The 22009-nt window shown below is 39.7% G+C and overlaps 1 protein-coding gene across 2 annotated transcripts; it reads left to right on the top strand.

Moving 5' to 3' along the window:
- The first annotated feature begins 255 nt into the window (after window positions 1–255).
- On the top strand, window positions 256–13834 carry LOC103260969 (vascular non-inflammatory molecule 2). 2 transcript variants are annotated; one of them, XM_008058606.1, is made up of 7 exons: window positions 256–532; window positions 657–787; window positions 3186–3378; window positions 4158–4446; window positions 6011–6384; window positions 7509–7679; window positions 13212–13834. In XM_008058606.1, the coding sequence occupies exons 1-7, from the start codon at window positions 314–316 to the stop codon at window positions 13401–13403; spliced, it is 1569 nt and encodes a 522-aa protein (XP_008056797.1). In that variant the 5' UTR covers window positions 256–313; the 3' UTR covers window positions 13404–13834. The 2 variants fall into 2 exon arrangements, with proteins under 2 accessions (XP_008056797.1, XP_008056798.1); XM_008058607.2 differs by lacking the exons at window positions 4158–4446; window positions 6011–6384.
- The last annotated feature ends 8175 nt before the right edge of the window (window positions 13835–22009 follow it).

Genomic DNA, 22009 nt, shown 5'->3' with positions numbered 1-22009 from the left:
CTTAATTTGAGAGCTAATTTACTATTTTCTATTAATAAAAGGCTGAATTTTACTATATTTGAATTTTGATTTTTTTTGAAATTGGACATGAAATCTCATCAGTAGTACGTGCTGTTCATGACAGAGGTAATACTTTATGATTGTGTTCACTGACCTGTAACTTTTTTTTCCCCCCTCAAAAGTTGCCAGGCATCATGTGTTCCTCATATTCTGAAATACGAGCCCAGGAGTTGGCAGTCACGCAATCCCTAAGTGTCCTCCCTTCTGTAAATACTACATAAATGTTATTTTCACTTTCAGAAGTCACTAAACCATGGCCGTGGTCACTTCCTCTTTTCCTACCTCTGTGGCAGTTTTTGCCCTGATCACCCTGCATGTCGGGGCGCTCGACACTTTCATCGCTGCGGTGTATGAACATGCTGTAATACTGCCAAATAGAACAGAAAGACCTGTGTCTCAGCATGAGGCCTTGCTTCTCATGAACAAAAATATAGATGTTCTGGAAGGAGCAGTTAAGCAAGCAGCTGATCAGGTATTCTTTTATTTCTGTTAATCATAATACATGGGGAGAACATGGGAGCTGGTGGAGGATGGAAGGGTTGAACTGTTTAAGTTATACAGGGGAAAATGATTTTTATTTGATGTGTTTTGAACAGGGTGCTCGAATCATTGTGACTCCAGAAGATGCACTTTATGGATGGAAATTTACCAGAGAAACCGTGTTCCCTTATCTGGAGTATATCCCAGACCCTCAGGTGAATTGGGTTCCATGTAAAGACCCCCAAAGGTATTTTAACTATCCCAGTTGTTTGTGCAAAAGCAGTGTTCTAAAATGTGTATGTTTACTGAAGCGAAATGATTGATCCTCAGTTATTATATACATGGTGTATGTTATGGTTATTTTTATCTCAACATTTGTGAGCTTTTAAAAAAATCATACTTAGAGATACTATTTAACAATCTTTTGTGATTGAATATCTTTATTAAATTTGAGGAAAATATGTAAATAGGATATTTATTGCAAGAAAAACTTAGATATAAGTGGTAAAAATTTCTGAAATGGATTATATCAGAAAAATATCCCAAGGTCTCTGTTGAAGGGACTATGTTCAATTTCACAGAGTCTCTCTATCCCAGATTTTGCTTCCTTGACAGACCTCACCAAGTACTTTCTTTTTTGTTGTTGTTATTAATTTTTTTTGAATCGTGATCTCTCTCTATTGCCCTGGTTGGAGTGCAGTGGCATGATCATGGCTACCACAGACTCGACCTGCTGGGCTCAGGTGATCCTTCTGCCTCAGCCTTTTGAGTAGTTGGGACTACAGGTGTGCACCACCATGCCTGATTAATTTTTTTATTTATTGTAGAGACAAAGTTTTGCCAAGTTGCCCAGGATGGTTTCAAACCTCTGGATTTTGAAATCTTTTTTGAGGCAATTCTCTCACCTCTGCCTTCCAAAGTGCTGGGATTACAAGCATGAGTCACCATTCCTGGCTCATGTACTTTCGAGTGAATTATAAGAACTGTGCTTTTAAACTGTATTTCCCTAGTTCACAAACTAATTTTTCTAGGAGAAGGTTTTCTGGAAACCTTATGCAACAAACAATCTAACATATATTGTATATTTAAATCCTACCAACCTGGGTATGTTAACCAGGCAGTTTCAAGTCTGGCATGAAAGGACATATGGGGATAGAAAATCAGGTGTCAGCATGCAGATGATTTTTAGCACCACGGTGAGTTCACCTGTGAAGTGAGTTAGAGAACGGTATAGAGAACGGTAAGTGCTAAGAAATTCCAGTGTTTGGACTTAGGAGAGATGAGAGAAATCTGCAAAAGAGTCAGAAAAGAGTCACCGATAAGTAGAAAAGTGAGAACATGGTTCTAGTAAAGGAGTGGCGTGTTTCCAGTGACTTGTCAACTGCTGTAGATGACAAGTAAGATGAGATCAGGTAAGATATGGAGGCCATTGCTGGCATGAGTAAGAGTTGGGATTAGTGGGATGAAAGTTCATAGAGTGCTTTCAAAGAGATGGAGGGTACTGAGTGATGTATCGCAGAAACAAAAAACAGACTCACATGTCCTCACTCATAAGTGGACCTTGAACAATTATCGTAACACTATAAGAAAAAGATTGGCGGTAGTGGGAATCAGCCGGGGGAGGGAGGGGCACCCCTCATCAACAAGGGTACCTCCATAATGAACATTTATATACCTCACCCTGAATTGTACCCCACATCTTTACAGTAAAAAAATAAAATAATAAAATAAAATGAAAAAACTAGTGCAAAACAGAAAAAAATTTTTTTCATTGCTTTAGGAAAATTATTAACATTTATCCTTTTGTTAACTATACTTATTCTTAATTATCTATTTTCCTTCTGATAATCTGGATTAGACTTTTCACAGCATCTCCTTTGTCTTTGGTTCTTCACAAATATCCATCTATTTTTCACATTGAGGTACTTGCAAAGTCTGTTCTATTTCCTGATATGATCTCAAGCTTTTTGTGCAGATGATTCAGATTCAAAAGTCCAGCAGTTTTAATATTGCTGCCATAGAAACATGTCTTTTTATTTTATCTATCGAGTCATATAATCCTGCTATAGTTTTATCTTTTTTTTCCATTACTGTTGTTTTTTTCTCCTTCTTAATCCGACATAAACTCCAAAGAGCTTATTTGTTTTATTTATCATGATTTCTACAGCATTTAGAAAATTGAATGATTATAAAATCATTCATAAGTAAAAATAATAATAAAAGAGAAGGAGGGGAGGAGCTGGGAACAGTGTGATGCACTGCTATTTTAAGGAGTTTTGCCTTGAGGAGAAACTGAGAACTAAAGCAATATTTGGAAGGGTATGTTTGGAAGGGCCAAGAGAAGTCTTGCTTTATTTTTTATGGATGAGAGATATTAGAGCCTATAGCATGCTGATGGAATATTCCAGTAGAGAGGAGGCAATTGATGATGCAGGTGATGAATAGTGAATTTGCAAAGCAATAGATATGGTATGGAAAATATTCATCAAGTATGAGTATAACCTGTGCCTTTTAAAATATGACATTTTGGATGAGTAGTTTTTATATTAACTTTAGTCACACTTAACCTTTTACAGTTATTATTGTCTCTGTGTGAAGTCACTAAAATACTTTTTAAAATGGGACTATCTTAAACTTTGGTTTAGATTTGGTCACACACCAGTACAAGCAAGACTCAGCTGCCTAGCCAAGAACAACTCTATCTACATCTTGGCAAATATTGGAGACAAGAAGCCATGTAATTCCCAAGATTCCACATGTCCTCCTAATGGCTATTATCAATACAATACCAACGTGGTGTATAATACAGAAGGTCAACTGGTGGCACGCTACCATAAGGTAAGGGAGAGAGCAGACATGTAGATGGAACTTGGTATGAGAGTGGCAAAGGTTGTGTTCAGGACTTTGAGCTTCATTTCTTATATAATATGTTCGTAAATATTTTTCATGAAGATGAAAATTTAAAAATGACAATAAAAAATGACATTTTAGGAAAAAACTGATATGGAAAACAATTTAGGTAGAAACCTGTTAGAAAACTGCTATAATGGTTCAAGATTGAGGCAGTTTTTTTGGTGTATGTATATATCTCTTTATCCATCTATCTATATGTATGTGTGTACATGGACACACACGTTGATTGATGGATTGACAAATATAGATAGATAAATTAGATAGATAGATATAACAAGTAATTTTAGTATTGATTTGAAAAATATTAAAGTGACTGTAATCTGGATACCTTTTAATACTAAAATGGTATAAAGATGTCTCAAAATTGTATGAATCAGTTGCACGTAAGTTAACTTGCTATCAAATCACAAAAATACTTTATTTTCTACACCAGTTAAAGTACCCTCTTGTAGATTTAAGCTCAAAACTTACAATTTTTACTATAAACTCTGAATTTAAAAAAGAATAAAATAATCCTTAAGTCATAATTTTGCACTAAACTGACTGGAGACAGAGGCTGGCCTTTTCGGTGGAGATGTGATGTGCAGGCAATGTGAATGCCTCTCCTCTTCCTTGACCATCTGTTACTGCCTTTGCAAGGTTTTTATGAGTCATCTCTTCAATTAAAAAGCCTTTACTAATTTTATTCTATACATTTATTATAGTACCACCTCTATTCTGAGCCTCAGTTTGATGTCCCTGAAAAGCCAGAACTGGTGACTTTCAACACCCCCTTTGGAAGGTTTGGCATTTTCACATGCTTCGATATACTCTTCCATGATCCTGCTGTTACCCTGGTGAAAGATTTCCATGTGGACACCATACTGTTTCCCTCGGCTTGGATGAATGTTTTGCCCCTTTTGACAGCTGTTGAATTTCATTCAGCATGGGCAATGGGGATGAGAGTTAATCTTCTTGTGGCCAACATACATCATGTCAGCCTAAATATGACAGGTAATTCATGACCAGGTTAGGTTTCATCTTATGTTTCTCAGTACAGAGAAATGAATGCCTCAGCTATGACCCATATTATTTATGTATTTATTTCCTTATGTTTTATTGTTGGAGCTCCTATGTTTGTCATCCTTTCACACACACAAAAGAAAAGCTTGTGCTTGATTATACTTGTACTAAAAACAAAAGCTTGTGCTTAATTTTATGCTTGTACTAAGGCCTTTATGTGTATCATTTCATTTAATTCTGACAACAATTCTACGAGACGGGTAGTATCATTTCAATCTTACAGATGAGAAAACAGACACACAGAGAGTGCAAGGAACTTGCCATAGGCTACCTAGGTAGTAAGTGGCAAAACAGGGAACTGAACAGAGATGTGCTCTAAACAGGCAAAAGCAGAGGAATGTGCTATTTATATGCTGCTGTTTAACAAATTAATGTAAAAGTTAAAAGTAAATGTGGCTTAAAATAACAAATATTTATCACCTCACGGTTCCTGTTGACCAGGAATTTGGGAGTGGCTACCTTTTCGGGTTGTATCAAGCTGTTGACTGGGCTCCCACCCATCTGAAGGCTTGACTGAGGCTGACTGATTCTAGGATGGCTCATTCACCTGGCTCCTGGCAGGCACCCTCAGGTCCTCAGTGACTGTTGGCAGCCTCCATTTCTTGCCACTTGTCTCTTCACCGGGGTGCACGATGTATCCTTAATGACATGGTGGCTGACTTCCTCCAGAGCAAATAAAGACAGTGAGAGAAAGGAGAAAGCCACATTGCTGTTTATGAGTAGCTATCCACCATCACTTCTACCATGTTTTTTTCATTCAAAGTGAGTCACTAAGTACAGCCCACATTTGAGTAGAAGGGAATTGGATTCACCCACTGAAGAGAGGAATGTTGAAGAATTTTTGGATATATGTAAATATCACCACAGTGGGGAAAATGAGAGAATGTTGTATTAGTTTTCCTCATCTTTCAAGGACTGCCAAAAACAAAGATTTTAATATTTGGTCTGATTTTCCATAATGCTAATAAGCAATGATATTATATTTAAAGTTTCTTTGAAACAAGACTATTGCAGGTTTTTTTGTGGGGGGTAGTTGAGTCGGAGTCTCACTCTGTCACTCTAGCTGGAGTGCAATGGCACACCCACAGACACCCCAGCATCAACCTGCTGGGCTCCGGTGTTCCTTTCACCTCTCCCCTCAGAGCAGCTGGAACTACAGTTGGTCACTACCACGCCTGGCTAATTTTTTATTTATTGTAGAGACAGGAGTCTCACCATGTTGCCCAGGCTGTTCTCGAACCTGCGAGCTCAGACAATCCACTCGCCTAGGCCTCCCAAAGTGCTGGAATTAGGCTGAGCCATCGCACCTGGCCACGGGTCTGTTTTAATCTCTTCCATTAGAGAATAGGGGGAGTGTTCAGTGTAGCTAGAAGCATGTATGCTCTCATTGTGACTAATAAGGTGGCACGATCACACGCCCAATTCTGATGGGGAAATTGGCAGTGCTGGATTTTCTTGTGTTGCGGTTTTTAAAAGACTTGTCTTTCATTCACAGGGAGTGGTATCTATGCACCAAACTCTCCCAAGGTATATCATCATGACATGGAGACAGCTTCAGGAAAGATTCTCCTTTCAGAGGTGGAATCACACCCCCGAGGCTCTCCTGATTACCCAGCAGCTGTGAATTGGAGTACCTATGCCACTGCCATCAAACCCTTCTCAGTACAGAAAAACACTTTCAAGGGATTTATTTCCCGGGATGGGTTCAACTTCACAGAACTTTTTGAAAATGCAGGAAATCTTACCGTCTGTCAAAAAGAACTCTGCTGTCATTTAAGCTACAGAATGTTAGAAAAAGAAGAGAATGAAGTATATGTCCTAGGAGCTTTTACAGGATTACATGGCCGAAGAAGAAGAGAGTACTGGCAGGTAATCTCAGCTTAAGTCAAGTGGAGGTTTTAAGTGTCAGCAAATTCCAAGATTTCACATTTGTTCTCACACACACACACACACACACACACACACACACACACACACACACACGTCAAATAATTGCAATGGAAATGAAATATCATCCATTGCGTGTTTTGAGTGCATTAAAAAAAATTAGCACGACTATGACGACTTTCTATTTGACTAATGAACTAGTTTGCCTCTAATAGCAAACTTCAAGAAATCTGCCTTAACTAGGTTTGCCAAGATATCCGAATATAATCAGTCTTGGTTTCACTTGTAAAACTTATTAAGAATAGAAGCACCACTTTTATCTTAGTTTCTCTTCTAACTAGTTGTCCTAGTCTTTTTATTTTCTTCATATGACAAATTTTAAATAGGCAGACTTTGCATAGAATGGTGACTGTACATTTGTATTTTCTTATTTTACTCCATGTCCCACTGGCTTCTTGTAAAGAAGGCTATAGTAGAGAGAGGTGAGATGGAGTGATGGTCAAAATTTTACTCATCTTTTCAGTTTCAGTACTGCTGTTGCCTAAAGAAATCTACTTTCTTGGGCTCAACACCATCACTAATGGTTTGATCCTAATTCTAAGCTGACGTATTCCTTTTTTTTTTTTTTTTTGTGTGTTGGAGTCTCACTCCTTCACCCAGGCTGGAGCGCAGTGGCACACTCACAGCCACCCCAATGTCAACCTGCTGGACTCCGGCGATCCTTCTGCCTCCACTTTCCAAGTAGTCAGAACAAATTTTTTGTTTATCGTGGAGACGAGGTCTTGCCAGGTTGCCCAGGCTGGTCTCGAACCTTCAGGCTCAGGCAATCCACTCGCCTTGGCCTCCCAAAGTGCTGAAATTACAGGCTGAGCCACCGAATCCGGCCCTGGTATATTCCTTTTAATCCACTTGTGATCCATGAAGTGAGTTTGTTCTCAAATCATTTGCCATTTCCAATAAAATAGTTCATTATAAGAAACATGATCCATATCCCTTTGTGGAGAAATAAAATTTTTCTTTGCTGTGGCTAAAAATGAAGTCAACAATTCCGATACAAATAACTTAGTTGTGAGGCATTGTATTTTGTCTGCATCTGATCCACACAGGTTTGCACAATGCTGAAATGTAAAACTGCTAATTTGACAACGTGCGGACGACCAGTGGAAACTGCTTCTACAAGATTTGCAATGTTCTCCCTCAGTGGCACATTTGGAACAGAATATGTTTTTCCTGAAGTGCTACTTACTAAAATTCATCTGTCACCTGGAAAATTTGAGGTAAGAGGATTTGTAAGAGTATTTTCATTTTGTATGTTCTTGGAAGTCAAGTAAAATAGGCTGTGACCACCAAGTTAGTTAACTTTTGTTGTGTAACAGACTTCCTCAAAAACGTAACAGACTTCCTCAAAAACGTAACAGCTTTAAACAATCACCATTTATTTAGCCCTGATTCTGTAAGTTGGCAATTTGAATGGGTGTAGCTAGGCCATTTTTCTGGTCTGAGATGGACTCAGTTTGTGTTGGCTGAGCTCATTACATCTGTCATTGGCTAACAGGTTGATTGGGACTGACTGGTTGTTGATAGCCTTGTCTTGGACAACTGAGATGACTAGTTGAATTATTTTATAGCTACCTCCTCCTTTTTTTGAAAATTTTCTTCTAAATGGTTTCAGGCAGTTGGAAACAGAGATTGATGCAAGAGAGTGAGTGACTTTTGCTCTGTAGAGTTCATCTTAGGTCTGTAGTGTTTGTAGGGACCATTTCTCTCTATGGTCACTCTTCTTTTTAGCAAGCCCAGGCTTGGTCACATGCTAGTTGAATGAGTTCAAGAGCATCAAGAGGAAAAGCCACAATAGGCAAGTTCTTTGCAAAACTCTCCTTGCACCAAGTATGCAGTTGTCTCATTGGCCACAGCAAGTCACATGAAGAGTGGAAATTCAAGGAGTAGAGAGACAAATGATTCAGACATCTCAAAGGAAAAGTTATAAAATCACACTGTAGGTTGGATGTGGTAGCTCATGCCTGTAATCTCAGCATTTTGGAAGGCTAAGGCAGGAGGATTGCTTGAGCCCAGGAATTCAAGACCAGCCTGGCCAACATAGCAAGACCTTGTTTTTAAACTCAAAAAATAAATAAAATTTGCATTTCAAAAGGGCATGGATAAAGGAGGGGAACATTTTGTGGCCATTTTTGCAACTTATAGCAACTAATTCTAAATTGATGACATATCACTGGAATAACCAGCATACCTAGAACTATGAGTGAAAGATACTATTCATTGAAGAATGTTTGTTTATAGACTTTTAATTTCATTTTGTTACATATGGAGATAAACAGAAAATTAGGTATTTATTTCACAAATTATAGTGGTTGTAACCAATTCGTTCACAATTTAAGCTGTTCTCAAATTAGAATTATGAGCCTTGCAGGTTTCTATCTGCTAGTATCCAGCACGTGCATACACACACGCATATATACTCACACACACTCTACCGGTTTGGGTATTAATGTCTTTGAATTTTGGCAATCAGAGACAGGGTTTCAATAACTAGTGTAAAATCACTACATGTTTATAAAAGGAAAATAGGGCCAGGCATGGTGTCTCATGCCTCTAATCCCAGCACTTTGGAAGGCTGAGGCAGGAGGATCACCTGAGTCCAGAAGCTCAAGACCAGACTAGGCAATAAAACATCAAAATATAAAAAAATCAACTGCTTATGGTGGTGCATTCCTGTAGTCCTAACTACTCGAGAGACTAAGGTGGGAGGATCACTTCAGCCCTGGGGTTTGAGGCCATAGTGAGCTGTAATTCGGCCTCTATACTCCACTTCAGCTTGGAGACCTGGTTAGGAAGGAAGGAGAGAGAAGAAAGAAAGAAAGAGAAAGAGGAAGGAAGGAAGGAAGGAAGGAAGGAAGGAAGGAAGGAAGGAAGGAAGGAAGGAAGGAAATAGAATCTAAGTTACTTTATCTGAGTCATCAGGCAAAGAAGTCTTGAAAATTGCAGACTGCATATAGTCATATATTTGCATCTGTCTGTATTATCAGTTTGGAATATCTATAATATTTATAATTCTATGAAAACAACAGTTTAACATACAGTGCAGTCTAAAGGTTGTGAAATCTAGAGAAAGGACTCCCTGGCTGTAGAACCCAGATAGGTAGAATCTCACAAACACATTGTGGTTGGAATAAAAGCTTAACTGTCAACTATAGAAAATCATGTTCAGATCCAAAGTGAGGAACTAAAAAACCAGTAGTTAAAAAGTGGCATAAACTAGTGTACATAAACAGAAAACATCTGAGGTCATTTCAAGAAAGTAACAGAGAGAAGCAAGGTCACAAAAGTCAACTTAGGACGCCCTAAAGTCTGGTCATGTTGGTGCATTATGCCCTGTAAGCCCAGCCATTTAAACTAAGCACAGGATCGAATTCTCTGGGTACCACTTTGATGCTTTTTTTCATGTTGCATACTCATAGAAATCTATCTCTTTGAAGAATCGTCCCAGAGTAGGACTGGACATTCACCTCATGAAACTACCCCATCCATAGGAGGAGAAAAATAAAAGAGACTAGCTTTCTGGACCAGGTTAAAGGTTCAGAACCAGAAATGCCATTTTATTACTGCTCTGAACCACATACGCATTTGAAGAAGTTGGATGGGGCTAGTGGATGAGGAGATGGAGAGCAGAAAGGAAGTTATTTACAGCTGCCTCCTCCTTTCTTTGAAATTTTTCTTATAAATGGTTTCAGGAAGTTGGGAGCAGTTAGTGATTGATACAGGAGAGAGAATGTTTGGCTTTTACGCTCTAGAGTTAATCTTAAGTCTGTAGTGTGTGTGTGGTTCTCAAATCTGAACAAGTCTCTGGACTTGTCATGTTCTCTCCCATCTCTGGCTGCTGCTTCTTGGATGGAAGGGAGAAGAGACAGGAGGGATGGCATCTATCTTTTAAATTAGGCACTTTTGGTATACTTATCATTTGAATCTTGTCTTGCCTACTATTCCAGCTCACTTTTAGAAACAGGAAATGAGATACAGGTTGTGTTACACCAAGAAAGATATAAAAGAGGCTTTTGACAGCTGGCAGGCAGGGTCTTTGGTATAGCAATTCCTTAGAGGGAGCATCCTAGTCAGGGTGCTGTAGGTCTTTATTTCACATGTGTAGATTCTCTATGGCATGACTTTCCCTGAAGTTAATCAGATTCTAAAGAACAGATACTAACCAGACTCAAAGATGGATGGAAGAGAACACCAATTTGTTATTTTAAAAATTAGATTCATTTGGCTGGACAACAACCAACTGTCTTCTCAAGAAGCCTCTTTATTGGCAGATCCTCTCAAGAGTCCAAAGCATGAATCAGAAGTTTGTTTGTGAACAGAATTCAAACAAGAGGAAATAGGCATTCTAGAAAAGATTTCTAAGAAGCCGTGGTAGCCTGAGGCAATGTGTTTCTCATCTTTAGGGCTGATGACCTAAAGACCACATAGGGCCAGGATGCCTCCTTTTCTCAAAAAAAGTCAAATAAATCATAACCAATTCTTGATTATTTTAGTGCTTCCTTCTCTAGAGACCTTGCAGAGGATGGCCTTTCTCGAGAGAGTAGTTATCATATCGTAGATGACAAATTAAAAAATTGTGAGCATGTCATGCAATGTCTTCTTGAGTATTTTCCCAGTTCTATTGACCAGTGGACACTTCCTCAACAAATATTTACACATTATCTTAGAGGGTCATTGTTCCAGAGATTTCAGCACACTTACTGTATAATCTTCCCCTTACCCCACCTCATAGTTTTATGTTAAAAGGGTGCAGTGTAGGCTGGCCACAGTGGCTCATGCCTATAATCTGAGCACTTTGGGAGGCCGAGGTGAGAGGATTGCCTGAGCCCGCGGGTTTGAGACCAGTTTGGGCAACTCGGCAAGACCTCATCTCTACAATAAATAAAAAGTTAGCTGGGCATGGTGGCTCATGCCTGTACTTCCAGCTACTTGGAAGGCTGAGGAGGAAGGATCACCTGAGCCCAGCAGGTCGAGACTGTGGTGGTTGTGAGGGTGCCACTGCCCTCTAGCCTGGGTGACAGAGTGAGACTCCCACTCAAAAAAAAAAAAAAAAAGATGGAGTGTTACGGTCATGCCCACAAATGTGGAATCATCTTGCTTTAGCACCTAAGATAGCTCTGGTGTATTGTTAGAAGCACTGGCAGAGGCTGATCTCTGCAACTAACTAGTTATGGAATCTCAGGAAAGTTTCTTAACCTCTAGAATTCCCTACTGATAGAGTATACCTTCCTCACTGATTTGGTGATGACAAATATAATTATGCATGTGAAGGCACCTTGTGAACAGTGAAACACAATAGTTGTTTTCTAGGATATTTAGCTCTTCTCTTCTTCCAGTTATAAAGTGTCTGTTTTCCCAGTTTCTAATTTCTTCTCCATCCAAACTGTCCTTCCCACACTGATGGCTTCATCTTCTTTTATTCTTGTTCTATCTGTTGTCTGTCTACTCATGTTTTCTTCTCCTCTTGTTCAATTACTTTGTACACGTTCCTCCCTTACAGAGAATCCTCTGAGGCTTCAGGATAGAGTCACAACTTCCACAACCTGATCCCCACCTTCCTATGATCATATGGCTTTTCCTTGTCTTTACTGATCTTCAACTTTAGCCAGTGGTGTGCTGTAAATTTTAACAGCCTCCTCTCAAGGAAGAAAATAAAAAGCCTCGATCTGTGGCATTTGCCAGTTTTTCTGGTGTAAATATTCCTGCCATGATCAATTCCAAGAATAGCTGTGCTTAGCCAGCAGCTGTCAAAGTTCCTGAGAGTTTAACAACCTGTTCTCATAAGCAAGGGCACTACTGGTTCCAACATACCACTCGTTCTAAACAGACTAGAAAGCATGCTAGCTAGACCTGTCACACAAACTTCTGTCTCAGAAGAGCCTTTGCTTCTTTAATTTCCATACCCCACAATGTCTTCTGCCATACAATACCAGGAAGAAATTCCTGACTGCTCTTTTTTTATGGCAGGCTGTGTCTCACTCTGGATAGCAGACCAGTTCAGCTTTTCCTTCTCAGACCTTCTAAGTATTTATCTGTTTCCCCGTCTGATATACTCATATACTGTCTCTCTCTCTCTCTCTCTCTCTCTCTCTCTCTCTCTCTCTCTCTCTCTCTCTCTCTCTCTCTCTGTGTGTCAGGGTTTTATTCTGTTACCCAGGCTGGAGTGCAGTGTAGTCCCTCCTGAGTAGCTGGGACTACAAACATGCACCACCTTGCCTATCTAGTTTTTAATATTTTTAGAGATGAGATCTCACTATGTTGCCTAGTCTGGTCTCTAACTCCCAGGCTCAAGCAATTCTCCCGCCTCAGCCTCCCAAAGTGCTGGGATTAGCCACTGTACTACAGGGTGAACCACGGCACCAGGTCCTGATTTCTCTATGTTTAGAATCTTCTCACTGTCACCTGAGGCAACTATGGTGCTTAAAGGCTTCTTGAGGGAAGGGTGTGTTGTTTACCTTTCTGGTTCCTGATTCTCTTGCACATAATTGAGCTCAGTGAATCTTTGCTGCTGCTGATTTTGATTTCATTACCAGTTACATTTGACTGTTGAAACTCAATCTTGGGCTTTCTTGAATGACTCTAGTCTTCGTTACATGGAAAACAGTTGTCCTCTGCCTGGTCTGCTTGTTTCTCCCTCCCCAAACAGGAAGGACTTGATCACCTATTATATCTAGGATAATTTTGAAATCACTAGTCTGTTCATAATGTGTGTTTTAATAAAGCTGACCGTACTTTCCCCACTTTTTCTTTAGGTGCTAAAAGATGGCCGTTTGATAAACAAGAATGGTTCATCTGAGCCCATCCTAACAGTGTCCCTGTTTGGAAGGTGGTACTCAAAGGACTTACTGTACAGCTCCTGCAAGACCAGCAATTCAGCAATAACTTACCTGCGAATATTCACATTATTAATGATTGTAGCCTTGCAAAATATTGTAATAATATAGGACATCTCTTTATCCCAGCAATTTTTGCATCATCTATTTTGCTACATGTGTTTATCAGGTTCCCAAGTTTATTAAAACTCTGAAGGACTATCTCAGCAGTATAGACCAATGATTCTGAATTTTTTTTTCTCATCAAGGATTATTTTGAACTATTATGGTAATTGTGTCTCTTTTTTTTGGTCTCTATGACACGTAGCAATGTGGTACAATGGAAAGAACCTGGGTGTTTGGGTCAGATAAATGAGGATCGAACCCCAGCTCCAGCCTTATTTGCTATGAGATTTTGTGTGTGTTTGTGTGGGAGACAGGGTGCATGGAGAGGTGTTTCAGGGCCTTTGTAAACTCAGCCGTGTCCTTGAAAAGATTAAGAATGATGGGAATTGAGAGGTTTATGACTGAATTCTTTTTGACATTAAAGACCATTTGAATTCGACTAGTTTTCTGTGCTAATGATTAGGGAGATATTTGGTTTTACATATTGTCATAAATCTACCTATGGATTCAATTGTGATTGTCTACTAAAATGCACTAGGAAATTAAGACTACTTTCGTCATCTTGTGGTTACTTAAGAGAAGGGATATGGAAGTTAAGCCACATTTTGTGTTTAATTTTGGAAAGAGCTTATGTGTTCTGTGTTCGGTGTTGGGATGTCAAAGGTGGTAATTCTTTTTTTAAATTTAATTTTATTTCTGGTTGACAAATAATAACTACATATTCATGGGGTGTACAGTGATCTTCAATACATACATTAGATCAGGATAATTAGCATATCCACCATCTCAAATATTTATTTTTTGTGTGTTTGTTGAGAACATTCAATATCCTCCTTCTAGCTTTTTGAAACTATATACTATTGCTAACTGTAGGCATCCTTCAGTGCTATAGAACACTGGTATTCATTCCTCCTATCTATCTGTAATTTTGTATCCTTTAATAAATCTCTCCTTATTCCTCCATTCCCCCCTGCCCTTCCCAGCCTCTTGTACTTTTTATGAGATCAACATTTTTTGAAGCTTCCACATATGAGTGGGCTCGTACAGTGTTTAACTTTTTGTATTTTGCCACAGGTGCCTGATGATGAGATGGCCAGATCAGAACTTATCAGTAGACAATGGACAATGTCCTAAAGGAGTTAATTCTAAAGCTGTGGTGAATGTACATCAATGTATATAGTTCAAGTCATAAAATCATCAAAATTTGGGGTTTCTTCATAAAATTGGGAACATTCAGATCTACTGGTTTTGCTTGAGGAAGTTAGATATTGTGCAGTGGGTTTGCTGTATGTATCGTGGCTCTTGGGCAATGGTGTTTCCTTTCCAGAAGTTTAGATCTTGACTGTCCTTGAACAGCCTGTTTTGAGAAAGATTCAAGCAAGGAGCTCACTTCACAGAAAGGGACAGGTCTTCCTCTGATTCAAACTTGGAACTTACCACTGTGCCTCCATTTATTAAAAGACAAAACAACAACAAAAAAGCATCCAATTCCAAAGAAAACAAAGAGTACTTCTACTCAACTGTAAAGTTGCTTGCACCACATTTTAACCCATCTAGTCACATAGGTTTCACACATGCATTTTATTTTACCAAACAACCCAAGCATAGTTTTTAATATAGGGAGCAACTCATTAGTTTCTAAAAAATCTAATGTCAGAGTACAGTTCCTTTGCTAACTATCTTTTGCCTCACTTTAAAATTTCATGTTAGTTCTTGAGTCCCTTGTGGTTCTGGAGGTAGTAAACAACGCTCTGATTCTCTCCTTTTGGCTCTCATTAGACTTTTTTCCTGAGATGCTCATTTACAACTTTCGCAGCTACAACCCCCTGTGTTACAAAGCTATACTCTCAATGCCAGCCCTCTCTCAGGGCTCACTGTCTATCCTTCATTCATTCAGGAAGCATTTACTGATAACCTCCTATATCCTAAGCACTAGGTGCTGGCACGGTGGTCTATGCATTCTCTTTGCCACTCTAACATTGCCCCTTTGATATAGTCTATGCCTGTCATTTCTGTGATATACTCGTAGCTTGCTCTGCATCACCATTGCCCCTCCCTACTTTCTACTTTCTTTGTGTTTTTTGTTTTTTGAGTTTTTTGTTTTTTGAGTCTCACTGTGTCTCATAGGCTGGAGTGCAGTGGCACGCTCCCGGTCACCCCAGTGTTGACCTGCTGGACTCCGGCAATCCTTCCACCTCAGCCTTCCAAGTAGCCAGAACTACAGGGGTGCACTACCATGCCTGGCTAATTTTTTATTTGTTGTAGAGATGAGGCCTCACCAAGTTGCCCGGGTTGGTCTTGAACCTGTGGGCTCAGGCAATTCACTTGCCTCAGCCTCCCAAAGCACTGGATGATAGGCTGAGCCACGGAGCCCAGCCTTTCTTTGCATTTTGACCTGTTCTCATGGTATCAGCTCATTTCTTTGCACAGGGAAATCCCAATGGCACTCTTTCTGTTCTGACCTCTGACCTCTTTCCTAAATTCTTTCCACATTTCTAACTCCATGCTGACCCACTTTCCTGGAGAGCCAATTGGTAATAGTGTTCTGAAAGAAATCTGAGGTTGGATGCCTGCTTAGGTCAATGTGGTCGTCACACCCACACCCGCACTCAGCCACACAGGGTTACTTCTAATAAAGGCATTCCCAAAAAGACATTTGGATGGAGAAAAAGATAATGGCTATGGAGAGAATTTCTTGAGTATACAATAGGGATAGAGAGCACTTGAAATGGGAAAGAAAATATTTCAAGAATTTTTTTGAGAATTTCTAGACCACTTGAAGATAAGTTCAAGAAGAAAAGTAATGAGTAAACTGATTTCAATTTGCCTGTCTTCAAGACTCTTTTGACACCTTATTTTATTTAAATATGGATTGAACAACCCAGATGACAGCTTCAATCGGTTATAAGTCATAAGCCCGTTCCCCTTTTCCTTTGGGCACTTTTCATTTGGCATTCAGAAGTTTATTTTTTTTTTAATATTTTATATTTCATTTATTACTACTGAACTCCTAAATTTCAGTCCTTTAGCTAGATGCTCAGGACTTCTTACACTAAGGTCACTTCACATTATAATTTTAACCTTTGATATTATAAATAGTCAATAAACAATGAAAAACATGTTAGGAGATTGCCAACTATAAGACTCTCACACATATTGTTTGAAGAAAGGTCTCTAACAGAGTCGATGATTTTTTTTTACCTTTTATGATTAAAAAAAAGGGGAAAAAAGGTTAATACTCTGTTTTATGATCAAGAAAAATGGTAGTTTTTATGTCTTCTAAAATTAGATGTGCCAATTTTGAATGGTTCCCCATGAATGCTTGTGAGTCAAAAAGTCTTTATAAGTTAAAAGTAGATATAACAGACACACAGTATTTGAAGTCTAGAAGGCTAGAAGCATGATTTTCACAATTTCATGAGAACGCTCACACGTGGTTACCAAGTATAGAATGGGATTTTCCTATAATGCTTTTGGCACCCTACCTTACATAAGGAATATTTTAGGTGGGTCTAAGAAGGAATGAGAAAAGTGTAAGTGAAATGACGTCAGGGAGTCTGAAGATCTTCTGAAAGGCAAGTGTTGCTTTTGTTGCATTGATTCTCCCAGAAAAAGAAGGCCGATATGATCAAGGAAATCATTAATTACGCTTGGAATCTTTTCTAGCTTCCTGAGGTGAATGTCCATTGTTTCCCTCTGCCAGGCCTCCTTTCTCCCTTCTTTCTTAAAGATAACTCAGTACATGTAGTTTAGGTGGGGCTCAGTCCTCTCGGCTCCAGGGTGTAGTACATTGCCTAGCAAATCACAGACCAGTAATTCGGCCCAGTGATTCACACAGGGTTGAGCACATGGTGAGGTCAGGCTAGTGAATCCTCCCTGGGATTTCTGACTTAACACTGAAAGAGAAGCAGTCTCTTCTTTGATCAGAGGCACAGGAAACATGAAAATCTGGAGTCCCTAGAAGCCATTTTCACTGCAAATTGGAAAGAACCTGTGTCCAAGGATGAGGGTAGAGGAGAACTGAGTCAGAGAGCTCTGAAGACGTCATTTAAGCACCTGGATCCAGCCAGGTGAAACCTGTATTCCACTAGACTTGCCAGTTCTGTGAGCCAAGGAGTGTCATTGTTTTTTTTATCATTCTGTTTCGAGTTGGAGTACCACTGTTGGACAAATGCAGTTCCCGAAGTTTGTTAACCTTTATTTCATTCTGTATAGTGAGTTGCACAACACCTTTAAATGCAAAGGATCTCTGTACTTTTCTTTGGGGGTGGCACCACTGTGTACTTTTCTTTGGGGGTGGCACCATCAGTGCTCTGATGGCCTGGCACCACTCTTCTGCCAGTCTTGAGCATAATAACTTCAAAAAAACAGAGTGGGTAGCATTAGCTCTGTAGAGGACAAGACGCAGCTTTTGTCAAGTGAAGGAAAAGAGGAGGGAGACCATGCTGATCCTAAAGAAAGGGGCTGCCTAGGGCTTAGAATTATCAAAGCCTGGGAGAGTTTCCAAATGAAGCAAGATTTTATTAAAAAACAAGTGCATATGCCAAGTTATTTTACAATTTTTTTCTGCAGACGTTTCTGACACACAGAATGTATAAAAGTGTGTATTAAGTATCACCCAAGTACCCACTCCCCAGCTCATGCTTGAGCAGTGTGTCTCCCTCCGGCACACTCCTTTCCCCACCCCCTTGAGGAAATCACTGTTATGAGATTTTCAGAGATTATTCCCATGACTTCTTGATAGTTTATTATGTATATACATATCCCTACTTAGTGCTATTTTGCATCTTTTTGAAATGTATATACTGTGTATGGTAAATTACACATTTCCTACTTCTGCTCAACACGGTGAACCTAGACCATGTGAAAACAATTGCTGTGCTTCATCCAGTCTTCCTGCTGTCTGGTGTACAGTTATTTGCATGTGCTGATTACTACGCTATTGTCTCTCAGCTCCAACCCACCCTTCGACAATCTTTTTTATGTAATGCTATGACTGGAACTAAGCAAATCTTTTTCTCCTCTGCCAGCTGAATCTCTGTTAGGTTCTGCCAATAGGGAGCACTAGAGGGACACCAAGGGTTGGAAGAGTTCTGGGACTTGCTTCTGTTTGCTCACCTGTCAGTGTCTGGCCATCAGCAGTATTGTACTTGGCAGCAGCAGTTTGTTCCAGGGGCAGTTGGAACCAGGATCGTTGCCATTCTTCAGAAATGACAGCACCAACCAGTGCCTCCTGGACGGGTCTGACCTCCAGCTCCGTGGGGCCTCTGAGGCTATGACCATCAGCGTCAGCTGAAGACCACCCTTCCCCAAGTCAGAACCTTGGCTCCACAGGGTCCTTCTGCAAGTTTCTAGCTTCTAACACCCTTCTCTGCCTTTGTTCACTAATGGGGAGTTGTAGCTGCTTCCTGCTGTTACTATCTCTACTTTTTTCTTTCTTTCTTTTCTTTTCTTTGAGCCGGGGTCTTACTCTGTTGCTCAGGCTAGAGTGCAGTAACATAATTATAGCTCATTACAGCCTCAAACTCCTAGGCTCAGGCAATCCTTCCATCTCAGCCTCCCAAATAACTGGTACTACAGGTGTGCACCACCATGCCTGGCTTATCTCTCTCTCTCTCTCTCTCTCTCTCTCTCTCTCATCTCTCTATCTAGAGAGGAGATCTGGCTATGTTGACCATGTTGGTCTCAAACTCCCAGCTTCAAAAAATCCTCATGCCTCAACCACCCAAAGTGCTGGGATTACAGGCATGCGTTACCAGGCCTGGCCTATGTTATAAAAATATATCTGGTGTGGATTCTGTTTTCCTGGTTTGCATCTTGCCTGATACAATGAATAAAACATGACTCACTTGTCTATTCTCCTACTGTTGAACTCAGTGAGTATGGCCAGGCCTGGTGCATGGAAATCGTGGGTGAGTTGAATGATGTACTAACACACAACACTGGAACCACCAAGGATGATACAATGGAGGACCCAGGAATGTTGTCATAGTCTCTCAACCAGCTATCAGCGGAAAGGCAGCACATCCATTGTTGGGCTTTCTCTGATTTGCCATGTTCTTCACTCCATGAAGGCTACCAAAGCCATGAACTTTGGGCACACCTCTGTGGAAACACAGGTCTGATGGGCACAGATATTCTTGATCTGGAACATATAGCATACTTTGTGGTGCTTATATGAATTCTCAGTAATAAACTGAAAAAAGAAGCAATGTTAGCCAACTCTGAGTCATCATTTTGAACAATCTTTGTACCCGGACCTCTTTTTGTGGTTTGGTCCATTTCAACCACTGTTCAGGTTTTCTACTTTTGTGGTTGGTTGTTTATTATAATGATCATGCCTATTATTTTCTATGATAAATAAAGTTTCTCTGAGTATCCTTGTATGTGTCTTCTTGTGCGTCTTAAGAAGTAAAACAGATTTTGGAATGCCCTGTGCTGGAAGGTAGTGTTGAATAATACAAAAGTTCTGTTTCTTTCTTTTTTTTTTTTTTTTTTGAGTTGGAGTCTCACTCTGTCCCCCAGACTGGAGTGCAGTGGCCGCTCCCGGCCACTGCAGCCTTGACCTGCTGGGCTCCGGCGATCCTTCCTCCTCAGCCTTCCAAGTAACTGGAACTACAGGCACACGCTACCGCATCCAGCTAATTTTGTGAATTATTGTAGAGATGAGGTCTCGCCAAGTTACCCAGGCAGGTCTCAAACCCGTGGGCTCAGGCAATCCACTCACCTCAGCCTCCCAAAGTGTGGGATTATAGGCTGAGCCACCGAGCCCGGCTAAGTTCCGTTCCTTAAAAAAAGAAGAGACATAAGAAATACTACCTCAGCTTTAGGGGAAGGCCTGATCCCAAACCCCAGCTAATGCCACTTTCCCAGCCACTTGGCCACTCAGGACACTGATCTAGGTCAGGTACATGGCCACAGGACTGCCACAATCGGCAGTTAAGAAACTCACAACGCCAAAGCTATATATAACAAAGGAAATCCTACAGTACCTATGTCAGCTCCCTGTCAATCTCAAATAAGAACTAGTTTACCCAAATAAGAAGAAACTGAAAAATAATTCTGACATATGAAAAAACAGAGTTCTTCAAAAACCCCAAAGATCATGCTAACTCTTCAGCAGTGGACCCTAAGTCCAATGAAATATTTGAAATTCCAGACATAAATTCAAAAGGTTAATTATAAGAGTGCTTAGTGAGCTTCAGGAGAAAGTTGGAAACCAACATAAAATAAATTTTAAAAACATGAATACAAAGTTCTCCAAAGAGATAGACACCTTAAAGGAAAAAAAAAACAAAAAACTGAAATTCTGGAAGTGAAAGAATCATTTACAGAGGTACAAAGTTTAGTAGAAAATTTTAATAGTAGACGAGAACAAACAGAAAAAAGGATCTCAGAACTTGAAGACAAGGCTTTTGAATTAACCCAATCAGACAACAATAAAGAAAAAGGAACAAAGAGAACGATACAAAGTATTCAAGAAATGTGGAATTATGTAAAACATCCAGACAAGAATCATAGGTGTTCTGAGGAAGAAGAGAAAGCAACTGTGTGGAAAACCTATTTGAGGGAATGATGGGGGAAAACTTCCCTGGCCTTGCCAGAGATCCAAACATCCAGACACAAGAAGCCTAAACAACCCCCAGAATATTCATTGCCAAAAGGTCATCCCCAAGGCATATGATCATCCAGTTATGCAAAGTCAATGTAAAAGAAAGAATTTTAAGATGCTTTTAAGACAAAGGCATCAAATAATTTACAAAGGTAAACCTATCAGATTAACAGCAGACCTCTCGGAAGAAATCCTATAGGCTGGAAGGGAGGGAGGTCCCATCTTCAATCTCCTCAAACAAAATAACAACCAGCCAAAGATTCTGTTGGTATCCTGCAAAACTAGGTTTCATAAATGAAGGAGAAATGAAGTTTTTTCAGATAAAAGCTGAGGGAATTTGTTACCACTAGACCGACTCTACAAGAAATACTCAAAAGAGTTCTAAATACTGATGAAAAAAAGGTCGAAATACACCAGTAGAAAAATGCTGGAAGTCATAAAGCTCACAGGCCTTTTGGAATACCAACATAATAGAAAAATAAATAAATAATAAAGCAACCAGATAACAACCAATATGATGAATGGAATAGTACCTTACATATCGTTATTAACTCTGAATGTGAGTGATCTCAATGCTCCAGTAAAAAGATATAGCCTGGCACAATGAGTAAAAAAAAAAAAACCCACAACCCAAATATCTGCTGCCTTCAAGAGACCCACTTAACCCACAAAGACTTCTATAGGCTCAAGGTAAAGGGGTGGGGAAAAATATTCCAGGCAAATGGAAACCAAAAATAAGCAAGAGTAGCCATTCTCATATAAGATAAAACAGACTGTAAACTATGGTTATTATGATAATGATAAAGGTATCAATCCAATGAGAAGAAGAAAAAAAGAACAGATGAGTCCAGAAAAGAGACAGAGCATCACCAACCACCTTTATTATTATTTCTCATTATCATAACAATCAAATAATGAGCATTTGAACATGCCTCACACTGTGCTAAGCATTTTTTTTTTTTTGAGTTGGAGTCTCACTCTGTCGCCCAGACTACAGTGC

Source organism: Carlito syrichta, unplaced genomic scaffold (assembly GCF_000164805.1).
Source record: "Carlito syrichta isolate Samal-C Ts95f unplaced genomic scaffold, Tarsius_syrichta-2.0.1 Scaffold303504, whole genome shotgun sequence".
NCBI classification, from domain to species: Eukaryota; Metazoa; Chordata; class Mammalia; order Primates; family Tarsiidae; genus Carlito; species Carlito syrichta.
This window is presented reverse-complemented; position numbering and strand designations above follow the sequence as displayed.

Bases quoted from the DNA above. Each gene is read 5' to 3' on its own strand.
- LOC103260969 (XM_008058606.1), top strand. From the start codon at position 314: ATGGCCGTGGTCACTTCCTCTTTTCCTACCTCTGTGGCAGTTTTTGCC. The intron at 788-3,185 runs GTATTTTAACTA...ACTTTGGTTTAG, and splicing joins CCATGTAAAGACCCCCAAAG to ATTTGGTCACACACCAGTAC. The intron at 6,385-7,508 runs GTAATCTCAGCT...TGATCCACACAG, and splicing joins GAAGAAGAGAGTACTGGCAG to GTTTGCACAATGCTGAAATG.